The 26,858-nt window shown below is 41.0% G+C and overlaps 1 protein-coding gene across 2 annotated transcripts; it reads left to right on the top strand.

Annotated features, from left to right (window-relative positions):
• The first annotated feature begins 3,760 nt into the window (after positions 1 to 3,760).
• Positions 3,761 to 16,411, top strand: cldn19 (claudin 19). 2 transcript variants are annotated; one of them, XM_070993546.1, is made up of 5 exons: positions 3,761 to 4,528; positions 9,562 to 9,726; positions 10,069 to 10,153; positions 11,849 to 11,995; positions 15,446 to 16,411. In XM_070993546.1, the coding sequence occupies exons 1-5, from the start codon at positions 4,306 to 4,308 to the stop codon at positions 15,492 to 15,494; spliced, it is 669 nt and encodes a 222-aa protein (XP_070849647.1). In that variant the 5' UTR covers positions 3,761 to 4,305; the 3' UTR covers positions 15,495 to 16,411. The 2 variants fall into 2 exon arrangements, with proteins under 2 accessions (XP_070849647.1, XP_070849654.1); XM_070993553.1 differs by having other exon boundaries at positions 14,909 to 16,411.
• The last annotated feature ends 10,447 nt before the right edge of the window (positions 16,412 to 26,858 follow it).

Here is a 26,858-nt window from a genome sequence, read left to right as displayed (position 1 = left end):
GTATCCCCTGGTGAGGAGCTGGAGGGAGGAAGGAGGAGCAAGAAAAAAGATGGAAAGACAAGAAGGTGATGGGAAACAAGCAGGTTGGAGGGTAAATGGGCGGAGAGGATGGAAAAGAAGGGTCTCCTTCCATTCCCCCCTGAGCACTCACACGCTTCATGACCACCATCACCAGAAGGCGCTGACCCAACAACTGAACTGAAGCCAGGCATGAAAACAAGGTCGACCATAGTGAGTTTAGGAAACAGTGGGATGAAAAGAATTCGTAGAACGCACTGCCTCTGTATGTCATTAGATGGAGTGTGTCATTAGACTTTGGAACATTCATGGAAAGTGCTCACATCAACCTTTCACAGTAGGTTTAAGGTTTAAGAGTCCAAAATTACATAATCAAAGCAATTAGGATGTGCGTCAACAACAGTAACCTCACCAAACATTCAGCTCTCAAACAGTTTTCTCCTCCACTTTCTCAATGTTGTTTTTTTCTGCGTTTCACAGCACTTGATGCTGCTGTCTACTTAGGGGAAAAGACGCCCTGTTCAGCTCCGTAATGAGCAGGGCCGACAGTCTCTCCAGGGCCACTTGAGCCGGACCAGAGGCGCTCTCCTCCAGGGCACAAACATATATTATTCATTTCTGTGCTGAGCTAGCATTCATTCAGATGCCACCTTCTCATGTGGGCTCTCTGGGTGAAAAACATTAACAGGAAAGGCTTGATGTACTGTAATTATTGCTTACCGGGGAGCACTGCAAGGTCTCTGCGAATGCTGCTAACTCATGTGCAAGTTTGCATCACCAGTGAGATCAGTTCTATGCAGTGGTATCTTCTGGATGTTTGACTGCGTACAAATTTCCTTCATGTGACATCAAAGCAAAGCTGCTTCTCAGAATAATGTGCTACTTCAAATAGACTAATCCACAACCTGTCTGTTGTGTTACATAATTTTCCTTCAATACTGTTTACATGTCCACATGTGTCTCACGGTAACCCTGACAACACCGGCTAATCTGATAGGCCCCTGATGTCTTAATTGTGTGTCCATGGGTATGAGACTGTGCTAACCACATTTGCTGGTTTCCTGTTTGGGGAGAGTCATATCAAAGAGATAAGAGCTGAGAGAAGAGAAGAAGAGTATACACATTGGTAACTGTGGTGAAGCCTGGACTGACAGGACAGGGATCTTGGGGTAAAATCAGATGAACAGGAAGTCTTCCTGTAAGCTTTATTCATAATTAAACATTTTTTTCACAAAACTGGGCAGTGAAAGTGAAAGATACCGGACATTTCCTGGTCCTATCTCTTGGTTTCATTGGTTTCACCTAAAATGAAAGTTCTGGGCATTTGCTCACCCAAATTACTAAAACAAACAGAAAGAGAAACAACAGCATTTGCCTGACTTAGTGGTGGTAAAGTGATATGAAGTCATGCCAATACTACCAAAGAAATAGTTGCAATGAAAAGTGTTGACAGGCTTTATTCCTGGAAAGAGGTTTGGCAATTAAATTTATATCACTGGAGGTACAGTAAATATGATATGTTCCCCTTAACCACTATGCTGTTCTGTCCAGAGGTAGATGAGAAGATTGAAGATCCCTTTTGTGGACATGTACTGAATATGAAGCTCTGCCAGCAGCCATGTAGCTCGCTGTACTACAATGACTGGAAACGGCTAGCCTGGCCTTGTCTTAACAAAATCCACCTACCAACACCTCTGAAGCTCTCTATTCCCCGTTATCTTGCTTGTACGATCTGTATAATGAAGTCAAAAATGTATTAACCCAAACTGTCCTCTCTTAACAAACTTTTGAAGACACGTTTCGAGGACATTTTTATTTGTCCCTGAGAATGAACAGCAGGAGGAGATAAAAGTTGATATAGCACTTTGCTGCACAGGAGACGGCAGCCTGCATCCCATCTCCAATAAATCGAAGCCGATTTGTTTACAACGTGACTGCGAAATCTTAGCCAAACAGTTAAGTTACGTTAATTCTGGCAGATCAGCATGAAACACATCAAACGTGATTCATTTTTCAGATGGTAATATGGAAGGAAGGCGCTGACAAACACACAATAACATGCCAGATCAAAACTTTTATACGGCTCATTTTGGAAGGCAATGACAGACAAGCTATTTTCTCATTTAGATATGAGGACTGTACATTCGAAGCTGACAGGCAGTGTTTGAATGGCTGAAATGAGTTTTTCACTTGAGCTGGTACCTCCTTAACCCCACCAATGGCAGTGTGTTGTTATGATTCAAAATCAGAAAGACCTCCAAAGCCTCATAGAAGCCCCTACCCCTTCACCCACACTGGACCTGCACTTGTTTTTGCTCTCTTTCATCTCTTTTCGCCTCTCGGGCTCAGCTGACCTCTATGCTCTGACCACAATTTACCCCGTATGTCAAGCCCCTCATTAGACACCACAAACCTAACACACAATGGTTACGGTCACACATACATACACCCTGAATATGAAAACCTATGAGAAGAGTGTGGATGAGAAAAGTGTGGAGGATAATAAAGCATGGGAAGACCTCCATGTATGGCTCCTTCTGTCCATATATGTGTGCAAATTTGTGTGCGCATGTGTGTGTAGTGAAGGGTTTTCAAAGACATGCTCAGTGCTGGATAAGTGAGGTCACATGCATGTTCACATGTTTTGGTGTTTTTCTGATGTTATAGAAGATGAAGTTCAAGTTCAAAGTTGGATTAAGGAAAGATAGGAAAAGAAAAAAAAGGAATAACAGAACAATTAGATGATCAACAACATTCTGCTTTTCCTCACGTCTTTCCTTATGCGTCTCCTATTTTTTACATCCATCGTCTGCTGAAAACAAGCTTGAGCGTATAGGCAAGAACATGGTTGTGGTGTGGACAGGATGTGTGTGTGAGCAGGGTAGGGGTGAGACATGTCTCTTACAGATGTGAGAAAACGGCTGCGTCTCTGAGGCTGAGTGTGTGGACACTAATTGGCAGAACAGAATTATTGAGTTAGTAAGTGAATTGAAGGTAATTTAATGAGTTGAGCTGAGGCAGAGCTGATAGGGCGCATAACTGTGGGAAAACAGGTTTCTGCACTCTCCACAGGCACAAAAGACTGGAGTGTGTCTGCATTTATGGCTCATAAGGATGTACAGTCGCTTGAACTCTCACTTGGTCGCTCTCTTTCTCTCTCTTCATTTGTCGGGGTTGCCATGGTGATGAGGGAGGCTTGCCTCGGCGGCCCATAATTTCCAGAGAGCCTGTCTGGGTGTGACATGTCCTTTTCAGCCAGGCATTGTTTAGATGCTGATTTATGTGTGTTTGTTGCACTTTACCACCACCTCCTCAACACCTCCAGTGGGGGTGACAAACTTTTAAAAGATCGATGCATCCAACAGCAGGTAAAACAGCATGCCGACGATTTGTTGAAGGGTTTGAATGAATGATTAAGATGCAAATTCAAAGCACTGAATTGGAATTAGAACAATTTTGCAAAAAATGCTTGACTGTTTTTCATGAATGAACTTGCCATCATGGCTTAACCATGCCAGTGTTTTCCCTCTACATTGCACCAGCTACTGTACATCTTTTGCTTTTCCTTCCCCTCTCTGTTTGAAACAGTGATTATTTTCCCAACCAGCCCATCTCTCTTCCCTCCCTGTAGGCGTTCCTACAACACCAAGGAGTCCAATCACAGGCCAGCCCTTTACCCCATCCCTCTGTGGTCAGCCTGTTAAGGACTTTTTGTGTCCACGTTTTTTTCTTTTTACTTTTTTTTTCTGCTACCCCTCATTGAGCCACTTGAGCCTGGAGCAGATGGAAAGATTGTAGTAGGGGGAAAGTAAGCAAGCAGCAGAGAGCGTGAGACTTGGAAGAAGCCATGCAGAGAGTGAGGCAGCCCAGCGACGATGCTTGATGAAATGAACCACTGACCACCAAGAAATCTTTCCTCATCTTTGACTGAGCCCCAGAAAGACCAAGGAATCAGACAGGGCAGCCCTGAGGAGAGACATCCACTCATCATCCCAGCTGACGGACAAGACCAGGCGAGGACGTGGAGAACAAAAGAAAGAAAGAAAGAGTTAGAGACGAGGAAGGGAGTCCTACAGATGAGAGTAAAAGCAGAGAGGGAGAAGGAGGTGCTCAGAGGGACCAGATAGACAAAGTGAAACAAGTAAGAGGATTGCTACAGGTGTGTCCACAAAGTCTGCTCAAAGAAAGGGTGACGCACCAGAGTCATCCAAACTAAAGCTGTCGCAAGAGAAACAGGGAGTAAAAGAGAAAGAGAAGACAGACGCAGAGGGACAAAGCTAGATAAGGATGGCCAACTCAGGTCTCCAGTTATTGGGTTATTTCCTGGCATTGGGCGGTTGGATTGGCATCATCTCTACCACTGCCTTACCGCAGTGGAAGCAGTCATCGTACGCTGGCGATGCCATCATCACGGCCGTGGGTCTGTACGAGGGGCTGTGGATGAGCTGTGCCTCGCAGAGTACAGGACAGGTGCAGTGCAAGATCTTTGACTCCATGCTCTCGCTGGACAGTGAGTACAATGTTTGAATTTGGCTTGACAAAACCTGACTAACTTGTAGTGGTATGTTCTGTCACTGGCTGTTACTCTGATCTCACTGTGACTGGGAACTAAACTCAACAATTTGGAAAAACTTCTAGGCATATTGTAGGTTTATGATTATAATCACATTACATTATATAATTAACAAGAAATTGCAAAAATGCCTGTGTGTCTGATGAAGTGATATTCACCAAATAACCAGACAGAAGATGGAGAAGCACATTTAAAATTCAGGTAAGGCAATAATCTGCTTGTACAACATCAACAAGGCTTCTCTCATTTTTTAAATCACACACTATACTTCACACAGCCTTCTCACATCGCTTTCTTTCTTGGCTGCTCTTGTTTCATTATTGTGAATGATTGTCTCTTTGATAGTTTGCATCAGCCAGGCTGAGGAAAGAAGGATCCAGTGAAAAGCTTTGTCTTGGGTTTGTCTTGCCAAGCTACCCTGCAAAATGTCAATGGTGTTTTACAAATCACAACAGTTTTAGTAGCTGGCCCATTCACTGGCCACATGTATTAATCAACAGCAAAAACAAAAGGAAAATAAGTCCCCAAGCCCTCACTATCTGGAACACATTAGATTCACAAGCTGTAAATCTCACTTAAAATACCACTATTTGAGTCTTTAATGAAGTTCAATTAAAACTCCAAACATCACCAAACGTAATATGTGAGGAGTGGGAGGGGTTCAGGAATGTGGGATTCAGACATAAATTAGCTCACAATGTGAGCCTCCTGTCATCTCCAATCTGTGAGCAGGACCTAGTGACTCATAATTAATGGCACATAGATTATAGGAATCCATCCATCTACTGTCTGCTTAAATCACCCTATTAGAGATTCTAATGAAAGGCTGCAGGGGGTGGGCTCAGGCAGAAGTCAAATTGAACACTTTGAGCTTCTCTGTTTTTCTCGGTGGTTTGAGACCCATGTGCTTACGAGTCCTGCTGTTGCACACCTGCCTTAAAGCAACGAATGAGGCACTTTGCAAACATTTCTGTGTCTTGGTGAGTCATTATATCAAAACATTTTCTGTGGCGTCCTGTGTGACGGGCACCCAAGCTGATCTCCCATCTCCTTTGGTTCATTGCGGCAATAAGAACAGCGTATTGTCCTTGTGGATGAATAGGGGCTGTTAGCAGAAGAAAAGGGCAGTGTTGGGCCAAACACCAGAGATATTCCCAGAATGCGCTGTCTTCCCCACACGCGCACATTGTTCCATTCGTCCATTAACACACCCAGTGAGTACAGATTCAGGCTGAAGACAAACACTGAAGAAAACCCCTCAGAAGCGTTAACTCTGCGTACCTCTGGACGAACACAGAACTGAAACACTGTGAATCACAGGTTTTTTCAGGTGTTTCCCCAGACAGTTATGAAATGGAGCAGATCAGCATCCAATCATGTGTCTGGGGTCAGACAAGGCACTCCAGGTCTGAATCTTGATTAAACACCCCTCTGGCATTGGTTTGATCCAAGTGTAACACTGATTTGAGTTCTGAAGGAATTCTCCTCCTCAGCTACACTCGCAGCAGGAGCAGCATGTGATGGTGGGTGTAATTGTTCACCAGACTGTGCTGCGCTCTACTGATGCAGCCAAGCAACCGTAGTGGAAATTGTTGGATCTGCGGCGGGTTTACTGAGCATGTTGCTCAAAAGAAGATGATGATCAGGATCATACATGCTTGAGAAGGTTGGCTAATATTGTCAGAGGAGTGTGGATGGTGGTGCTGAAAGGACAGCTCTTCAGATCAGGAACATCTGAGAATCATACCAGGGACACACTGACCTGCCTCAATCCATCTGTTCTGTGACATTACATCATTACATTGTATCAAAAAGTATGGTGTCTCTTGGAGACAACTTTGTTTCTTGGTCTGTACTGTACGTTCATGTTAAGTGTAGTTCTGCTTGGTGAATGCAGCTTGAAATTCAGTACATGGGTAAGCCGCACTTAGTAAAAGTGGCACTACCACTACAGTTTACTCCTCATAGCTGATTTAACACTTATTATTTATATCATATTGCCTAAGAGACAAATGTGCTCTATCAGTGGACAAGCAACTGCCCAACATACACATCAACTGCCATTATTTTTCACTTACTAAGGGATAAAGTTTATGTTATCTTGCATGTTTCTTATGGTCAACAAATTCCATAAAAAGACCAACACCAGAAATGTGTTTATGCCTCACGACACTCTCTGACCTCCCTACCCATCTGTGGCACTCAGTCCCAAAATAGACTACAGTGTGTGTGTTCATGGTAATGAAGGAACATGTCATCAAGTGTAACTGTCTGGGTTGTTGATGTGTTTTTAATAGTCTTTGGACAACAATGAAACTCTGTGGCTCAGAGGAATAGGATGTATTAAGCTTTCAATACACACACTACGCTTAGTAGGATACATTCACTTTTAGTTTTGTTCTTTTGTAAGATTTGTGAACAGTAAGACAAATATAGATTATCGTCAGCCTTATCCTTTAAGACTAGAGAAGTATCTGTAATGGGTTGGTGCTCAGGCTCAGTCATGACTATGAATAATAGTTCCATAACAACAAACATGTGGTGTAATTCTAATGGCTTCCCATGCAAAGTGCAAATAAGGTAGTGTGATGTGTAGTGTTCACACAGTGAGCAGTGACAACATCTTCTCCAGCCTTATTTAAGAACTTTAAGAGTTTGGTCTTGACCACTTACCATAATTGTGACACCACCCTGTTTTCCTAAAATTGAGGGAAGTGATGGGGGAAAATTCAGTTTTGGCCAAAGGAAGTGTGGCAATAAAATTAAGAACATCATATTAGTGAGTTTGTGCTTTGGGTTTGAGGTGAAAGTGGAGTGGAAAACGGCTGGAGTTGTCAAACATAAGTTAAGTTTTAGCCGGTTAGGGAGTGGGCCTACAGATATTACGTACGACGGAGTCACAAGTGACCTCACAATGGGACCTTACTGTGCTTCCACACACGCCAGCAAGCACACACTCATTGAAAGCTTGTGGCTGGCACTGCCAACCTTGGCACTGGAAAGAGAGGGCCCAGTGGGTGAGCCAGCTTCTCCCACCTTCCTCCCTCCCTCTCTCCCTCCCTCCCTCCCTCCCTCCCTCACTCGATGGGCCCCCAAATGCCCTTCTGGTTTGTCACTGAAACTGGTCAGAGTGGTGTCATTTAGCATGGGCCTGAACTCCTGTATGCCCTCAGAAGAAAAGAGGAACATCCAGAGTGGATGAAAGAAAAGAATATCAAACCTCTCTCTGTTGAGGACTGTTCAAATACTCCATCAAAAGCAGCTCTGGAGCCATAAATCAGACTTCAAAGATCATTCCATCCTCTTCCCCCATCATGAGTCCCTTCAGATCAGCGTCTGAAATGCTACTTCACTGCTGCCCCATGAATGATGGTGTGTGTACTTCTATCACAATGACAAATGACTATGTAGGTTCCTGCCAGGCTGTTGCTCAACAGCTGTTTTTGAAGTGATTTCCTTTTTTTCTATCACAGATTGCCACTCTCTGTTCTATTCTTGTGAAATTATAGTCTTGACATTGGAAACAGTAATGTGACAAAACAATCCTAACTCAAGGTCACTCAACTTTTCTCCCGTGATGATGTGTGAGTGACAGCTGATGCTAATCAATGCTGTTTCATTCTTCTCTGTTCTAATCTAATTGTATTGTTGATCTTGAAAACAGTTTGATGAGATTAACTTACTAGATCATTTCTGGAAATTTGAAGGCTGCTGTTGAAAGTTCAGAAAAAAGCTACTTTTTTCAAACAATTGTAGTTGAGAGTGAAAATGTGAAAATTCATTCTTTATCTGGGGAACAGCAGCAAAACCATGAAATACTGGAAAAAAAGGAGTTAACAGGCATTGAGTTAAGATTTCTTTTTTGTCAAACTTTTCTATTCAATAAGTTTATTTATGTTCAGGATGATGCGGTCATGTTGTGTTTGTGACTTTGAGGTTATTTGATTCTTGCCTTTCTCCTGTGACTATAAAAACTGGCTTATATGTGCACTTCAAGTCATTGCTGTCTGAAGTTAATGCCTGTGACTTTGGCTGTTGAACCTGGATAAAAAGCTGTTATGTTTATTTTAAGTACCATATTTGTTGCCTTGTCAGACATCAGGATCAATATATTGGACTTAACATGTTTTCTACCGCTGCTGAGATTTCAACAATCCCCCTGGTTGTTGTAAATAAGACACGCTCCATCAGTGTTTTGACAGTATCATTAAGTGCTTAGCATTGAATTGGCGTGAACATGTTTGTGAGCGGCTGTGTTTGAGGCAGTAATGTCTGATTGCTGTGGCGACAGCCCCGTGAAAACAATCTTGCTTTGTGATAAAGCCTCACTAATCCCACTGTGTGAAACATGTAAAGCAGGCCCTCCTACAGCTGCTCTGTGTGAGAGAGACTTGTGTGTTTCATCTGTGTCTATTCCACCTACAGTAATTGCGTGTGTGCAGATATTGTGCATTTGCACATATGTGTGAGTGTAAATATGTTCTTCCCACAAAGTTATGTGTGTGTGCTGAGGCCTTTGTGGGCGGCACATTAGATTTTTGAGAAGGCAAAACCACAGGGGAATGATCTTTAGAAGATTTGGAGGATCATTTAAGGTCCCAGAGCTTGGCCAAGAAAGTCACCTCTGGAAATAAAAAAGCTGGAATTACCCTGATGGAAAATAGGACAGTGGTGGACTCACACTGATGAGCATTCTGTCATAAATTCATGTGGTCTCCCATCAGTCCTGCATGGCGTGTGTAGCTACATTCCCTTATAATGATCACTTTAATGTCCAGAAATGTTTGCTTTATTCCAAGTGATGGGCTAAAAGATGCTATTTGTTTTCTCATCTCCTCACCACTTTCCTGCCTTGCCTTTCCCATATTTTTACCCTCCCTTTCTTCCATATCTTCTATTGTATCTCTATCATTCACCTTTCTGTGCTCCCCTCTGCGATCTCTGCCTCCTCCTTTTATTTCTTTATCTAGTCCACATCCAGACATGTCGGGCCCTCATGGTAGTGTCAGTGCTGCTGGGCTTTATCGGCATCATTGTCAGCGTGGTGGGCATGAAGTGCACTAAGGTGGGAGATAACAACCCATCCACCAAAACCCGCATCGCTGTGACCGGAGGAGCTCTCTTCCTGCTCGCAGGTGGGATTTCTGCTGATAATATTTTGTGTAGTTCTCACGCAAAACTAAAATACAGTATCTCCTGCAACCAGTGCATTTAGCGAAAGTGGTCTGGCATTTTTCTAGCCTGACTGTCTCACTGGGGGTCTTCTGGTAATTTGAGTCCCTGCTGTAAACAGGAAGTGGTCATTTTAGAAGCATTAGCCACTGACCTCAGACATCAACCACAAGCCCAGGGGAGGGAATTAACAAAACAAGGATTCCCCAATTCATTAAAGTGTTGTTTTAGCTCCAGTGAATGTTTGCAGGATTAATTTGCACAGAGAACTGCGACACTCTTGTTAATCTTTTCTCCCTCTGCAGGTGTGTGTACACTGGTGTCTGTGTCCTGGTATGCCACTCAGGTGTCCTATCAGTTCTTCAACCCAAACACACCGCCCAACGCCAGGTATGTGCATGCTGGCCATCTGCAAGCCTCAATAATGTCAGTGAATCCAACCCTGACTCAGATGGGAGATTATATAAATTAAATGGGCTTCATGTATACATGGCATTTCTAATCTTAGAACACAGGTCATTCATACACACACATTCATTCACTAGCGGCAGAGGCTATCATGCAAAGCGCCACCTGTTCATCCCCCTCAGATGTTGTCAGAAATGTTATCAAGGTTTGAGCTCAACAGTGAAAAGGGAAGTTTCTTAAATTTGGGATTGTCAAGCATGGCAGCCTTATTAATGATTGATAAATGCGACACATTTCATTCAGCATGCATGCTGCATTTAAATTTGTTTTGTCATTCTTATTGGCATTGGAGAAAAGGGCATTTTCTGCATACAGCCTACTGTGTATGTGACTGTGTTGTGGCAATATGGGCACATTTTGATAGTTTCTTTACATAAAACTAAAACCCATCAAAATATCAATTGGAGGTGTTGTCATAGGACTAACGACACAGTCTACTGGGTTACCCTCTGTTTCATACTGTCACGCTGTGCTAACATTTCTGGTCTCTCAAAAAAAAGAGCAAGTAAACACAACAGTGCATTTACTGTTTAAGCTTTGTGACAAAATAATCCCAGGAATGATTGATCGTAGGAACAAAGCTCCCTTTGGTACCCCTTATTTGTTTGCACTGTATCTGAATAACCAGATGTATGACACATTAGACAAATAACAGATTAAATGTTCTGCGTCATGCAGACAAGCCTTGTGCGGCAGTGTGATATTTGTTTTAATCGGTGATGAGAAGAGGATTTGTGGAGGTAGAGAAGAGAAACTGACAGAAAGGGAAGACGTCTGTCTCCAAAGTAGCACTGATCCGTTGAGTGTTTACATAACAACACTGAAATCATTTGGAAGTTTGGTGTTTCATTTCTCTCCAGCACTATCTTACAGCATATTTTAGACCAGTCATTTTACATTCAAGGAAACTGCCATTCCTCGTCCTAATATTGATGCTAGTAACTAACTGTAATTGCCTCCAATCTAAATCAATGCTGTACACTAGTTACGATAGCTGGGAAGCATTTAATTTGAGAATCAGTTAAAGGTACAGCATACAGGATTTGTTGGCAGAGATGGAAAATAATATTTGTAATTATGTTTTCGTTAGTGTAGAATCACCTGAAAATAAGAATGATTGTGTTTTTGTTACCTCAGAATGAGCTCTTTATATCTACAGAGGGAATGGGTCCTCTTCCACGGAGTCCGCTCTGTTGCACCATCATGTGGCCACAGTAGCCCAGAAGGGACAAACCAAACACTGGATAAACACTTTGACGTTGTTTGTGTTATTCATGTATTTAGCAACCATTGTTGGTGGGGGTGAGGTGAGGGGTTTTGAATTGGTTGCAATGTGCAACATCAGTGCTACATGCCATTAAATCCCAGACATAGGAGCTTAAACTGGCTTTTTAAATACAGTAAATGTTTTGGGTAAATGATTATCATTTCTACTATATATTCTTGGATACTGGATATTTCTTGGTTAAGAGTACTTGGAATTTCAAGTCTCGCTTTTGACTCCAAAAGAACTTATCATGATAACTTCTTGAAGGAAGGGAAAACAGTAAACCCTGTGATACTGACAGCCATACTGTGTACCTCGTTACAACCTTTTCCTCCCTCTTTCTTGCACAGGTATGAGTTTGGCTCGGCCCTGTTTGTGGGCTGGGCGGCGGCCAGCCTGACAGTCCTGGGTGGCTCCTTGCTATGCTGCTCCTGCTCTAAAGACGACATGCGAGGGCAGCAATATTACCGTCAATCACAGCCTTCCACAGCCAGGGAGTACGTGTAAAACCCTCCCCTTCCAGCTGTCACCCAAACAGAGAGCATCGGACACGCTTGCCCGCCCACACAACTTTTTTTCTCAAATTATACCTGCTAAAAACAACACAAAACAAAAGACGATCTTGTGTGCACACAAGCAATCACATGCAGTATTACACACAGAGTAGGATGTATTTTTGTGGCTACAAAAGCTACAACATTTAATTATTTGTGAGCCGACAACATACATATTTTGTGTCAATCATCCAGCTAACCTACATAAGGATAAGCTTATTATGTGGAAAGAAACCTCACATGTGCTTTAATGTCATTATTTAATCCACTAGAAATTAGAGCAGCTGCTTAAATCTGACCCCAAAAATACAACTACTCAGTCTGAGTCAGAGATATGTAAAGAAACAAATCAGAACATTTTCTTCTTGGTACAGCAATACAACATTTTAGGTGAATCCAAAGGCAAAATCTAAGGTGTATCACAGCAGATACCCAGAGAGAACGGACATGGAACTAGAAACACTGGTACAGCTTGCTGAACTTTCATTAGCATGTCCTATGCTTCCTGGTTGGAGCTGCACCTGTGGTTTGCCTCCATATTGCTTTGTGTATTCACACTCCACTGGTGCAGTTATGTTGTGTAAAGCAAGAGCCCCAAACCACTGTGCAAAAACTTGGAAAAGTTACTGAATGGCTCCTCTGTTGTTGTGGGAGAAACAGAGGTTGGCTTGTACAATCTCACCCAGGAAAACAGGTCAGTTAGGCTGTGATCACAGAGGACACTGATTCCTCCTGCTCAGACTCAAAGCACCGCTGAAGATAAACAGAGAGCACGGGAGGCACAAGGCAGAGGAGCTCTTCCTGTTAGTTTTCATGTGGTGCAATGTGGTGCAGTTAGCAGTACCTCAAATGAAGCAAAAAACAATGCTTGAGTGATGATTTTGAAACTAAAAATGAGTAACATAAAATTAACTGCCTAATTTTGCTTGATGAAGAGGGTGAGGAGCCCATTCTAAAGCAAAGAATGTAGATATATCAACTTTATCCACATGGCGAGCAGACCCATAGCCTGGTGAAGAACTGCCCAATCCCTCCCTTATTTATTTTTGTTGGCCTAAATGAAGTCAACTTTAAGCATAATAAGTCTAAGGACAGTGGAATCTGCCTACAAAATATCCACTTAATGATAGTTTTTGTTTGTTGACTGTAAACTCACCCCAGGCTGCTAAATAAGAAGACAGCTTACGTGTGATTAAACCAACCAAAATGACTGACAATAAAGAAGCAGGTGTGTACAGTGTCCTGTGTCATTACGGCCTTGTCCAGCAGCCGTTTTGTAACAGCTGAAGGAATCCCTCACTATAAAACCGTCTGTCCTGTTTTACACAACAATCACGTCACAAGTGCTGCACATGAGGAGGTGGAGGTGAACTGTTAGTTAAAGGTGTTCAGAGTGTGAATGCTGTTAATGATCATATCACCATTTTACTCAACACTAACACAAAGTGGAGGTTCTCATCAACACACATCACCACAATCCATGTGCTAACACCATCACTCCAGATTCATACACTCCTTCATCTCATAACCGCTTGTATAACCAAACCAAGGTCTAAGATCTAAGCTATTTCATATCCTGCTCACAGAAGTATAATCATCATAAGCTATAAGGCACTAGTGCAGTATTAGACATTACTTTACAATGTACCATAAGCTAGCATGATGCTTACATCAAAGTTGTCAATATAAATCATATCATATGTAACTTCACTGCAGCAGAACTGACAACAGGTGTTTTGCAAACCACTGAGTACTTCATGAGGGTGAATTATAATAGATATCAGCAGCAACAGTAGAGCCTGTAGAACTCAACAATGGATCTAAATTGGCCCCCGAGTCCCCCCTCCCACATCACTTCCTGCCTTCATTTGTGTCTTTTAAAGAGCTGGTCCATCACTGTCGCAGATAATAAACCCATTAACTTTTCTTAGAATCGCTCCCAGTCGCCCCATTTCCCGGTCGTATAGCCTCTCTTCTTGGTAGACGTTTGTGTGTGGAGTGCTCTGTTATTCTCAGTTTGGAGGGTTGTAGGTCTCTAGGAAATTCCTTGTGCCCTTTAAATAAAAGAGGATGTCAGGCGTCACTGTTCTGTCAGTAGCAGCTGTGCTTTGAATAGGGACTGCACATCAACAGGTCTGATAAGACTACCTATGCTATGTCCAAAGAAAAGAAAATATACATTTAAAGTAATAATTTGACACTTTGAGAATTATGCTTATCTGCTTTCTTGTCGGGAGGAAGGTGAGAGGATCAATGCCACTCTTCTAGTTGTCTGTTAATTCTAAAGCTACAATGAGCACATGTTAGCTTAGCATAGCACACAGACTGAACGCATCAGGAAACAGCTAGTGTTTGCAGTGTAAAGGTAAAAAGAGCAAGACTTTGTATCTTAATTATTGAGCTTTAGAGGTGCTGGTAGGTAGATGTTGCTCTGTCTTCACATTTAGCCTACAGACACCAAGTTGTAGTACTAATCCTCTCACGGACTCTCATTAACAAAGTGAATGAGCATCTTTCCCAAAGTGTCAAACTATTACTTAAAAAGCAGCTGGTGAAGTAGAAGCTAACATAAGTACAACCAGAGAAATCTGACATGTAATCTCATTAAAATGACATGTAATCTCATTAAAATGTATCTTTATTTGTTAGCTGACATGTAGCATCACCTCACACGCTCCTTCTCAGTGACTTTCCACCCTTTTCCCCGACATCTTTACAATCATCAAGCATCCTACTTTCTTTCTAACAATTCAGAGCTGTTGTGAGAGTCTCAGAGGTCTTGATGTGTCTCTTATTTCCCCTCCTGTCCTCTAATCTTGTTCTTCTCTGAATGTCTTCTTCTCTCCTCTAATTCAGGGCAGAGTTGTTGAGTGAAACTAGTTTCCCTGACTGATCAGCCCCTGCCTTTTTATCGAGGACTGTCCGACTGTCCAACCACTGTCTTCCCCCTTTTTTCCTGTTACCTCTTAGACCCTAAAGTTGGACCTGTTGTAGCAGAATAGTCCCGTCCCTTCAGTACTACATCTGCACCTTATCAGTTTTAATGGGAACCAAGATGCATTGGCTTGTCCCATTTTGTCCCTACCTTCTGAGCCTCTTCTGTAAATATGGACTCTTAAAGGATATGTGATCAGACCTTCAATTTAAGAAATGAGGTGGTCTCCATTTCAGCCTGGCAAGCCTCTACTACACCTGCCACAACCCCCTCTGTCCCATTATAGGTCAAAAGTTAACAATGAGTTGAAAGTCTTTGTGGTTTTGTTGCGCTGACTTATGATTTCACTTATATCCTATGACCTCTGGGTGTCTTTTTGTAAATGTATCTTTGGGTTTATTTTGCTCGCTGTGACTACTTTGACTGAAACGTGTCTTTTTTTCCCTTTTGAATTGCAGACCAAATGTTAAAAGTACCCCACCAGAGAAAAGGGAGCAGTACTTGTAGTTTGGGAGTCTTCTGGCCTTACCATGGTTTAGAGTCTGTCAACAGACAAAAGCCTCTCACTGAGGAATTCAAAACAGACATTACAGACAGAATTTATGAAGAGCAAACGTTCAAGCATATTGCAACACGTAAATTAGAGACTTTGCTGAAGTAAAAGAAATTGTTTGGGGAGGTTGTTTCATTGGGACTGACAAACATGATATACTTGTCTGTTTTGTTGACTTTGGGAGAGACAGTCATTCAGGGTATGTTTTCTATAACATGTTAAAATGCCCGGGTGTATATACCACCTATTCTATTCTTTTTTTTTTTTTTTTTTTTACTACATACATAATGTTTTACTACAGTGCCTTATAACACATGTTTGTGCACATGTATGTATGACTTCATGGATTCTTTGTAGTCTCCATCCCATCTGAGGGATGTGTGTCCATAGTTCCTCTGCCAGCAGTTCGATATGCCTTTATTGTTATTATTGTTGGATATCTGAAAATGAATGTGAAGCTATCTCTGCAGTACCACTTATGAAACAACAAAGACATACATATGATAGATCTTCAGCAGCATAGTGCCTTATGCCACTGTTCATAAGAAGCTGTGTGCCTGTCTCCAAGTAGCCTGGATTGAGGATATACCCAGTACATTTATTTTCTTTTGTTAAGTGCCAATATGATTTTGTGTAAATGACAGAGTCGTTGTATTATTGACTCTAAAGGATGTACTGTACTGTGTGCTGTCTCCTGTACTAAGGAACGCCAGTTTGCTGAGTGTTCAAATGCCCTTCTGATGCCTGCATTTATTTACCATGCCATTCCTTTCTCTAATATTTACCTCCTCCATGTTGTGTATCATCTCATTTACAGCATAGCCCTGTCTGTTTCTTTTAGATTAAAGTAAACAAAGACATAAAAATGAAATTGGCTACGACTCAGTGTTTTATTGGTTGTTTCCTAACTTTTCACCCTCGCCTGACTTTTCACCCCCTCCCCCTGCTCGTTCCTCCTTTCCAGCTCAAATACTTCTTTTGCACCCTGTTGTTCAATAATTGCAGACGTGGAATTCCACTTCTGCTCCACTGGACTGTGGCACATTCTCAAAGACGGACTCACACAGTTAACTTGCTACAACTGACAACAAGGCTCAAATTTTTCTTCTTTTTTGAGTTCCAACTATGAAACATTTGCTAAATCATGAGTTTGGAATTAAGGGTAATTTTTTGTTTCAGTGGGTGTAGTTTTGTGAGCAAAGTATTTCCATCCCTAGTGGTGAAACTAATTCAAAAGCTATTTTTATACTAATTCCAAAAATGGTCTTAAATCATAGGTTCACATTTATTTTTAATTGAAAGTCTTTTTACATACAATATCTATATTCCATACACACATTAAAAGAGTTGGTTGCTCTGATTATACTTCCTGTCCATACTGGCCATGAAGCAAACTCTTCATTAAATAGTTTGAATGTTGTATGATTGCAAAGATGAGGGGCAAAATCCACACGCTTTGTTCCATGTGAATGCCCTCTGAATAATTAGCATTTCACTCATGTAAACATTGTCAAACTCAAGATTGACAGTTAAAAAGAAGATCAAAAGTCATGCATTTTCCTGCCTGCCATCGAAACTTGGTGCCCACAATACCCACAATTCGACTGTATTTTTAGTAGCAGCTAACGTAGCCGTGAGCTGCTAGCCTCATGCAGGGATGAGGAGTGGGCCATAGAGGTCTCCACACCCCCAAATTGTTTCCATTTTCAAACATTTATTCTTCAGCTCCAAACAGTGCTTCCTCAAGTGACTCTCTTGTGTTTCCTTGCTGAGCTGCAGTGGAGGGGCAGTAACACAATTTTGTACAAAATAATAAAGCCACCCAGCAGAAGCAACTCTCTTCTTTCAGCTCTTTCTGACTATTGAAGCCTTGAATTAGCTCTGGCTGAACTTTAGAACTCACGTCTTCACAGAACAAAGACTGTGGACTTTGACCTTCTTGACTAGCCCCGTTCAAAGGCTCAAACACTGGATGAGGCATGACAGGATGCCAGTCAATGTGAAATAAACCTCATAATAAGATCCTGGCACCGTCAACAGCAACTCAGGAGTCAGACATTCTGAAAGGGTACAACCTTAAGAGGATGAGAAAGGCAGAATGTTATTAAAATATAGTCTCTATACTGTATGTTATAAAGAGCATCACATAAAGAGAATATAGTTTAATGATTTTATTGTTATTATTAAATGTCTTGGAGACAACCAGTCATATTAATTTTAATCCCTCCACTAACAACCATTTGTCACAGTCAGTGGGTTCCTGATTATAAGTGATGAAACTTTATTTTCAGTAACAAAAATAAAACAAACAACTTCATATAGCAGTGGGAGAAAATGACTGCCCAATTAGGCACCAAACCCTAAACACACATGCAAGATTCAGGTTTGTGATACACAGGAGTCTGCCACTTTGTGTGACATCAGAGTCACGTTAGAAAGGTGTTTCATGGTCAGAGTGGAGAGCAGGGTGGATTACAGTGACCACTAACTAATGTACATATGAACACATAGGTGTCGTATTAAGTTAGAGTTAAACAAATGTGAACTAGATTTCAATGTTTTTCAATAACACTTTCAAAAACATTAAAAAATCTTGAGTATGTGGATGATTTGAATGAATTAGTATTGATGCGGTGTTCACCAGCAGCCCAAGCAGACCCTAAAAGCCAGGGCTCATTGATGTCGCATTCTTTCAGGAGAAATGTAAGGTCAGTTTCAAAGCCACTGAAATAAATGAGCTTTTCACCAAAGAGGCAGACAGCCCATGAGTTTGTATACAGAGATAAAATAAGACAGTTTGAGAAGAAAATGCAGGGTATAGAGACCAGTGATGGGAACAGAGTATGGACGTGAAATCTCACATACACCTGACATGTACGGATGCACCTCCCCTACATATGACTATACAGTCTGTTCCACAATACTGATGTGCACCATTCACACCGTTTAACACTATCACCACCCCCTGCCCCCCCAAAAAACAGTGACATTTGCTCCAAATGTATCTACACAATACAGAAGCATTGCACAGCAACTGTGATTTATAGCACATTTGGAAAATTCTCATCTAAATCAAGAACACACATCAGCATCTGTCTCAGATGTATCAGCAGCTATGTTAAAGATATTTATGAGACATTCATCAACAAACATGTTTATAAATTCACTTCTACTCCAAGTGAATATGTTGATACAGAGAGCAGAGGTACTTAAATAATGAACCCCATGAACCAAAGCTTGCACCAGAAACCAAATCATTATATTAAACACAGGAATGTGTTTTCCCACTTTTAACACTCTGAATGATGGATGATGTGTTACACATGCATTCGATTGGGACTTGCACATCGTGGTAATTTAGGAATGTCAGACTGGAAATGATCGCCTTTATTGTTGAGCTGTAAACATCATTACGACAATCTAATGTTTTCATAGTGAAACTCGTCTTTCATACTGAGGAGGAAAACAGCGGCAGACATGAGCACTTTATAGAACAGTAGCACTGTCGTCAGTAACAACTCAAACAGAAAACAACGATCTAATACTCACACGTTGATATAACGCTAAGAGAGACGCTGCTGAGAGTACAGATTGTGTCATTTCTAAATGTATGTTATGCAGTTTGAGGTTTGTGGTGACATGACAGTGGTGGTTTGAGCTGGCTGATTGTAAGTGTTATTCTGTTGCATCCTGATGGCATCACTGATATGAAAGACTCTCCTGACTGTCAGTGCAGCTGAGGTAAGAGAGCAGAACACACTTCCCACCATCAACCAGTAGGAGAGCCCAAACTCAAACGTTATTCCTGGCATCCCCAGAGTCGCCTGTTAAGAGAAAGATGCAGGAATAGTGAAGTAAGCCCGTTAGTTCTTATTCTATAATATATACCTTAAAGGCATGAAAACTTTCTGCCTGTGATTTCACCTCCGTGTATCTTTGATGGTATTATTAGAAATGTGAAGAAAAAACAGATGCTGTACTTTCAAAAAGGCATCTACCTTGATTTCTGGGTTTTTAAAAATTCTTTGTGTGATTAAACGTGTGCTGCAGGCTTGTGTCCTTTGCCCCTCTGAGACCTTCTCTGTGAATTCCACTGCCTGCTGCTGTAGCCAGCAGTTAGCAAGACATCTTACTGGACGGAAGTTCTTTCAGTTTACTTTACCTTGACTTGGCAGGTTTTTCTCTGAGCTGGGCATCAAGGTTCAATTCCTGCCTGCCAGCAAAACACACTGGGACTCACATCAGATTCAGGAGCAGAAGACTGAATCCTATCAAAAAATAGCTCATTATGCTTTTGTCATTATCTCAATGCAAACAGGTGCATTTATCAGTTTCAAATAAAATCAACCTTAAATTTACAGTTATTTTAATGTTGTATTAACTCTTTAAAAATGCACTACTTCATTTTATTGTCCACTCCAGGGGCAGAGGAAGAAGCTGCAAACACAACAGCAACACATCATCACCTTATAGCAAACGTGTTTAGCTTTACACTATTCACACATCCAGCAGACTCAGCACCACATTAGCATGCTGCTAAATGCTCCGCTATGTTTACCAGCAAGCCTCTTGTTTGTCTGCCAGCTGTTTGGTACTGAGCTGAGAGTGGTGACAGTGAACCAAGACATTGAACCTCATTTCACATTACACATAGCCATATGATCCACGTGTGTAAAAAAAGAGGATATTGATTAGAGCAGTTTTAAGTCAATATGTTGATGCTTGCACACATTTTAGATTAGTGAAATGATTAACATCTACTTTCCTGTTATCATTAATGGAGATGAGAAAAGAGTAAATCATAGTGCTGACTGACTGATAACCGATACTGATTGTTAGAAATATAACACATTGATGTACAACAGGGTTACTGATGTACACAATTCACAAAAATCTTACATCTTTTTGTTTAGATTTTTCAAGCAGTTCATTAAACTACACACCTGAGGTTGAAAACACTTGTCTCATACCTTTGAGCATGAAATTTCTTTCTTTGGGAACAGCATGTGTAACAATGTCATTCAAGCTCAAAGGTCCACTTGTTTGCTTTTTGGAGCTTTCAATGACTCTGAACGCTATGCTCATTCAAAACTGTCCTTGAGGAGAACAGGGGTTAAGTTTTCCATGTTACCATGTTTCCTGTTATCATCACCATACCACCTCCATTTACTGATGAAGACCAGCTCTGATATGCTGCTAAATCATTTTGTTACATATGCATAAATTCAAATTAAATAGGAGAAATGAAATAAATGGATTTATTATTATCATTAAAATAGGGCGGCACGGTAGCGCAGCAGGTAGGCCTTTCTGTGTGAAGTTTGCATGTTCTTCCCGTGCATGCGTGGGTTCTCTCCGGGTACTCCAGCTTCCTCCCACAGACCAAAAACATGCTCATTAGGTTAACTGGTGACTCTAAATTGTCCTTAGGTGTGAGTGTGAGTGTGAATGGTTGTCTGTCTTGTGTGTTGCCCTGTGATCGGCTGGCGACCGGTCCAGGGTGTACCCCGCCTCTCACCCGTTGAAAGATGGGATAGGCTCCAGCCCCCCCGCAACCATAAAAGGGATAGGCGGTATAGATAATGGATGGATGGATGGATTATCATTAAAATATTGCCAGATAATTGCTATACCCACAAGAAGCTCTTGATAACAAGCATCCTCATAGAAAAGATTTTATTTATTAGCAAAAAAGCTGTATATATACTGTATAAAAAAACTTAATTGCAGCTAGACAGGAAATGAAGATGTTCATATTCTGTGCTGTGTTGACACAATATTAGCAGAGAAATTCAGATGGGACACAATTCAGACTTGTTTCTCTTGTAAATGGAAAGAGAGACATGAGTTTGGTATTGGCTTCAGGTTCTTAAGGGATTAAAAAATAAAATGTTGTGGTGTGTGTTGACACCTACTTCCTGTCTGTATCTGGTGAAAGTGCCCACCCCGTACCACAGCAGGCCAACTGCACCACACACACCTGAGAGACACACAATACGCAGATATGAGTCAGAAGTTCAACACTACAACTGTTGTAAATAACAACAAAAAACTAAACTGTGTGGAAATGTGTTTGAACCAGAGAATGATATGAATCTGAAGTAGTCAGCCACTTTGCAGAAACCACAAACCAAACAAACTGCTTCTGGCTGGAGTTGATTAAAGCTGTTTTTGAGGGCGAGAAGCTGCAGTACAAACCTCCACACAGACAGAGGGCACCAGAGAGCTGCAGCAGTCTGCCCTGAGCTAGCACACTGGGGATCAATGTAGTGCACCTCAGGCCTGGCGTCATGATCAGGATGGAGACCGCAGACACAACACACATCCCCACCAACGCCACTCTCATAGCCAACAAATCAGCTGTGGGAGGAAGAGACAAGGAAAACACAGCAGATTGAAAGGCTGGTCCATCACAGTAGATTCTGGGTGATCAATATATAGAACTCCTCGATCACAGAACACCAAACAGTTTAGAAGAGGGATCAGTCATCCATTATAGGACAGGCTGTGTGTGTTATGATGCTGTGTTTCATGGCATTAGTCCATGTACTGTCACATAATATTATAGAAAGATAATAAAATAATGACTCTAAGATCCTTATGTATAATTGATTTAATGGTTATGGTGTTTGAGGTAATGGTCAATGTTTTAATTTATGTATAACTGTTTGAATGTATAATTAAATAAAGTTTATTATTAGAATGTTGATCATACTGTGTACTTTATGTTTTAGGCTGAATGGAGGGTGGTTATATTGAAGTTTGGCTTGAAGTATGCTGGTGTACATTATGGTCTAGAATTTTTGTTTGATGTTTTTTATTTATTTATTAAGTCTTTTGAAAGATTTGTAGATTTAGGGGGAAAAATCAGCTTTCTGTATTTATCAATGTTCTGATTTTACTGTTGTGATGGTACATTGTTGATTGTGCTGTTGTTACTGTTGAGGTGATATTGGATTTAATTTATAGGTTGGGTTTTTGATGAAGTGTATTTGCATATGATGTAGCTTATATCTGTTACTGCTGTCTGAAGTTTGAATACATTAAGTAGTTAAGACATCAGCAGGTTTATGCTGAACTCATGCATGAAGATTAAGGATGGAGACAGTTTCTGGCAATAAACTGAAATCTATTTTGTGGACTGATAGACCTGATACAGGAGCTTGAAGTAGTGTAGATTGGAGCTGGGCACTGTGTATGTCTTTATTGAATGTTAGCATCGGCCCATATCAGCAAATCATTAGTGTTGTACATTCAGAGTTTCTACAGTGAATAAAGATACGAGGAGATATTGCTGACATTCACAGCTCAAAGTTTTATTCAACCAAGGGGACAACCAGTGTCAGATTATCAGAGTAAAATGACCTGACCATGTGCAACTCTGGCTGTTTGGATGGTAGGTAGATTTGCCTTCTGAAGCACTGTTGGGTCATCGTCTGACTCTGTTTGTGTTCCCTTTGTACTCCTTTGGAGCCAAGCCAACGTATTGTAAGGTTAATGTTACATTATTTAGACTGGCCGTCAACAGAGAATGCAGACAGGTGAGAATGGGAACCAGCTGTGACGTCATGTAGTGCCCCTGGGTATGGCATTTGTATGTGCGAGTAAGACAGATGGTAGATTCAGGTGTGTATGGGTTATGGTGCGACAAGATGTCTGAGAAAGGTGTACAGAGAGTGTCAGAGTGTAGGTGTGTACTTTGTACCACTTTTGAGGCACTGACCTTGGGTGCAGTGACAGTCCTGTATTTAGATTCTGGTGGGGGTATACTTTGACTCACAGATCTCAGCTTTGAACAAAGTAAAAGCAGCGGCAGGCAGAAATTCTGAGTTAATTATTAAATATTATGATATATTATTTGTGTAGAGAGGAAGATAGATGATTGCAGTGGAGGTGCTGTTGTACCTGGAAGATTCCATGTAAGACACTGACACGTCACACGTCCTCATGCCCACCAGGCTGTCATGTAACACATTCCCACCAAAGGCCTCGAGCAACGGGTGCTCAGATCTACTGAGGTCAGAGCTGTAGCTCTTGAGCACCTGATGCACTAAGGGAGACAGGAGTCAATTCAATGTGTGAAGAGCTAATGTACATGAGAGAGTAAGTAGGGCCATGTTTGCTAATCCATCAAAGCTGTAGGCTTTGTAGATAAGGTATTTGAGATAAGAAAACCTCAATAAGAGTCTCCAAAGGACACATATTGCATGTTTGGTGGTCTGCCTTGTGTACATGCTAAAGCTGAGTTTACCCACCAATGTATCCCTGCAGTCACATAGACTACACAGTAGTGCAGCCTAGTGGTTACTCTACACTCTTTCGACATACAAGGATTAGCAGTGTCTGCAGAAGATGAGTGTGTGCGTGAGTCCAGACATGTTCCTACCCTCCAACAGTCCTTTCCAGCAGCAGCGATTAGCAGCAGCAGGCTTGTCAGTGCTATCAGCAGCCCCAGGACCTCAGTCTGTCCTCTGCTCATCCTGTCCTCTAGTCAGTTGGTGGAAAATTAGCTTCCATCATAAAAACATCAGAAGTGACTTTGTAAATGCTGATCAAGAGTAAATGATTTCTAGAAAGGACTGTGTTTCAGTGACAAAGAGAAGCAGCGATATTCTCAGATGGACCTGCCAAGCATTTCTGAAATAATACATTTTATATGGAGTTAATGATCTGTACACTCATGACACCTAGTCAGCACAAGTGGGTGATGAAGCAATGACATTATTGACTGAAGTCACTTCAATTTAGATAATCTAAAACAATGTAACAATAATGTAAAAATACATTGGAAGTGCAATTCGAGTCAAAGTATTATCAGTAAAATCTCATTCTGCAGGACACAACATATATATGTTCAGAGTCATAGCTACCTTTCAGGATACCTAGGTCTTGTGATCTTTTTTGTAAATTTGTGGTTGTCTACACTGCACACATGGTACTGTACAATGATGGAGTTTTTTTTTTTTTTTTTTTTTTTTTACAATTGATGCCAGTGATTACAGTACTTTAAAGTCAACTTTTTAGGCCAACAAAACTTCACCATTTCACCCCAGGTATTTTATTCCTGGTAGATAAAGCTTTGAAACACCATTTAAAACTGTCATACTGAGAAGTAACATTTCCAGACAACTGCCTAAATAAACACAACATGAAAAATGTGAAATGTGAAATTTAAATACCATTTGTGAGGGTGTTGAAGGATGAAGTACATCTAAAATCCTAGCTATGGCCCTACATATATATTTCAGTACTAGCTTGTTGATACTGGCACATCAGTGTATAGGTAGGCTAGTATTTAGCTGTTGTAGCTGGTCAGCTAGTTTTAAAGGAATAGTTCAACCTCAGCTTTCTAATGGAGCATTTTCCCCACAGCAAAAAAAATAAAAATAAAAATAAAAAAACTACAGCCAGCGGCCAGCTAGCTTAGCATAGAGAGTGAAAACATAGAAACAGCAGTCCCTCTAAAGCTCATTAGTTAACATGTTATCTGGTTTGTTTAATCTGGACAAAACTGATGTGTTGCTATGGGTAACAGGCTGTTATTTGCTATTTCTTCACTTGCAAGCCCAATGATGACCAGCAGAGACTTCAGGAAGTTTTCAGTTCTCCATCAGAACGGCTGGTAGGTGTATTACTTGAAGACAGAGTCAAGGTGTCTCACCCTGCTTCCAGTGCTTGAGCTAAGATAAGCTAACCCACTGCTATTGGTAGCTTCGTATTTACTGTACAGGCCTAACTATGCAGCTTTTGACAAGAAAGCAAATAAGAATATTTCCCACAATTTCAAGATTACTTTAACTACTTTATACGTCAGTAGTCAATTGCAAGGCATTCTATTTCATAAGGGTACCATACATTTTTCTTATGTAAAATCAGAATCCAAATGGCTCTACTAACTGTAGCCGTTAGATAAATGTAGTGCAATAAAAGTACAATATAACAAGTTTCAAAAAATATTAAAAAAACAAGTACTTCAAATTTGTACAGCTGCCTCACACAAAAATAAACCAAATGAATGTGTACAGGCTCTTTATACCAAATAATTGTTCCGAGGTCAGATTTAGATTCATTGCTGTCCCAAATGCACAGTCTGGTATCATACAACTCAAATTTAGTACAAAAGATACTCCTTAAAACGATTTCATAGCTTTAAGATATTACTGTATGATGTACTTACTCAATGATTTGAAAGAAGTTCTATTATCTTTTAATGAACCTGGATGATCTCCTCATGTGGTGAAACAGCCTTTCTTCAAATAATCTTCAAAACCAAATCGAAGTAATCTCGCAGCTGTCACGAAAAAACAAAACAAAAAAAACACTTCCCTTCTAGAAAATTTTTATTTTAGCACTGGCACAAAGTGGCTTTGTTTATTTCCCAAAAACAGGAGCATGGGAGAAATAAGGTGCAAAAGCACAATTTCAGAGAGTGTGCACGAGTGTGTGTTTGCCCTTGATCATTCCCAAATTAAGTGGTGTGGGCCTGGGTTAGTGGGGTTTGGCAAAGGGCTGAAATCAAAGAGTCTAAACACATTAAGCACGCATGACCTTCATGCCTGCACTATGCCTTTCCATTTTGCTCTCCCCTCCGTTTGTTCTATAAGAACACACACCTCGTCTCAACTTTGACTCAAAAAAGAAAATAAATGGTTCTCCCCTCGAACGGAAGAAAATCTGCCTCATTTGAAGACATTTTCTGCCGTTTAAAACTGCTCAGATGTGGCAAGGAGATATTTTTTGTTGAGATTAAAAGATGAAAGGAAAACATTTAAATTCACCACAGAGGAAGGAGGAAGCGTGAGAGACAGACGGAGGGACAGACACACAGAGAGAGCCCAACCATATTGAGATGTTCAGATGGATTATTGTGGAGTGAAGATGCCAGCGGGCTCAGTTCCAGCTGCCTGCGAGCTGCTGCTGACAGGCTGAAGAGGGCAGTGTTTGTCTTCCTACCGCACCACACCTCACCAGGAAGATTTGAGTAGTTAAGCCAAAAAAAAAAAAAAAAAAGCTCTCATCCATAATTACTTTCAGTGATATACTGAATCCAGAAAGCTCCCTGCATATTAATATGAAGCATTAATAGGTTTCACAATAATTAAAAGTGAAAAAAAAAAAAAAAAAAAAAATCATTTAGAATTTACAAAGATTAGTTCAGGTCTTATAAATAAATGTGCTTTAATAAAAATGGAGGGATTTGGTTGCAAGCATTTCTGCTGGGCTGGTCATTACTAATAGAGTTGAACACGGAGAGCCACAGTGACAAGTTAGTCATCTGCGTGTGTGTGGGTGTGTGATCAAATTTAAGCAGTTTTCTC

This window comes from Chaetodon trifascialis, chromosome 3 (assembly GCF_039877785.1).
Source record: "Chaetodon trifascialis isolate fChaTrf1 chromosome 3, fChaTrf1.hap1, whole genome shotgun sequence".
In the NCBI taxonomy this organism is placed as follows: domain Eukaryota; kingdom Metazoa; phylum Chordata; class Actinopteri; order Chaetodontiformes; family Chaetodontidae; genus Chaetodon; species Chaetodon trifascialis.
This window is presented reverse-complemented; position numbering and strand designations above follow the sequence as displayed.

What these genes read in the sequence shown, in the direction of transcription:
- cldn19 (XM_070993546.1), top strand. Translation starts at nt 4,306, where the DNA reads ATGGCCAACTCAGGTCTCCAGTTATTGGGTTATTTCCTGGCATTGGGC. An exon ending in CTCCATGCTCTCGCTGGACA is followed by an intron (nt 4,529 to 9,561) that starts GTGAGTACAATG and finishes TTCTTTATCTAG; the next exon opens with TCCACATCCAGACATGTCGG. An exon ending in AACACACCGCCCAACGCCAG is followed by an intron (nt 10,154 to 11,848) that starts GTATGTGCATGC and finishes TTTCTTGCACAG; the next exon opens with GTATGAGTTTGGCTCGGCCC.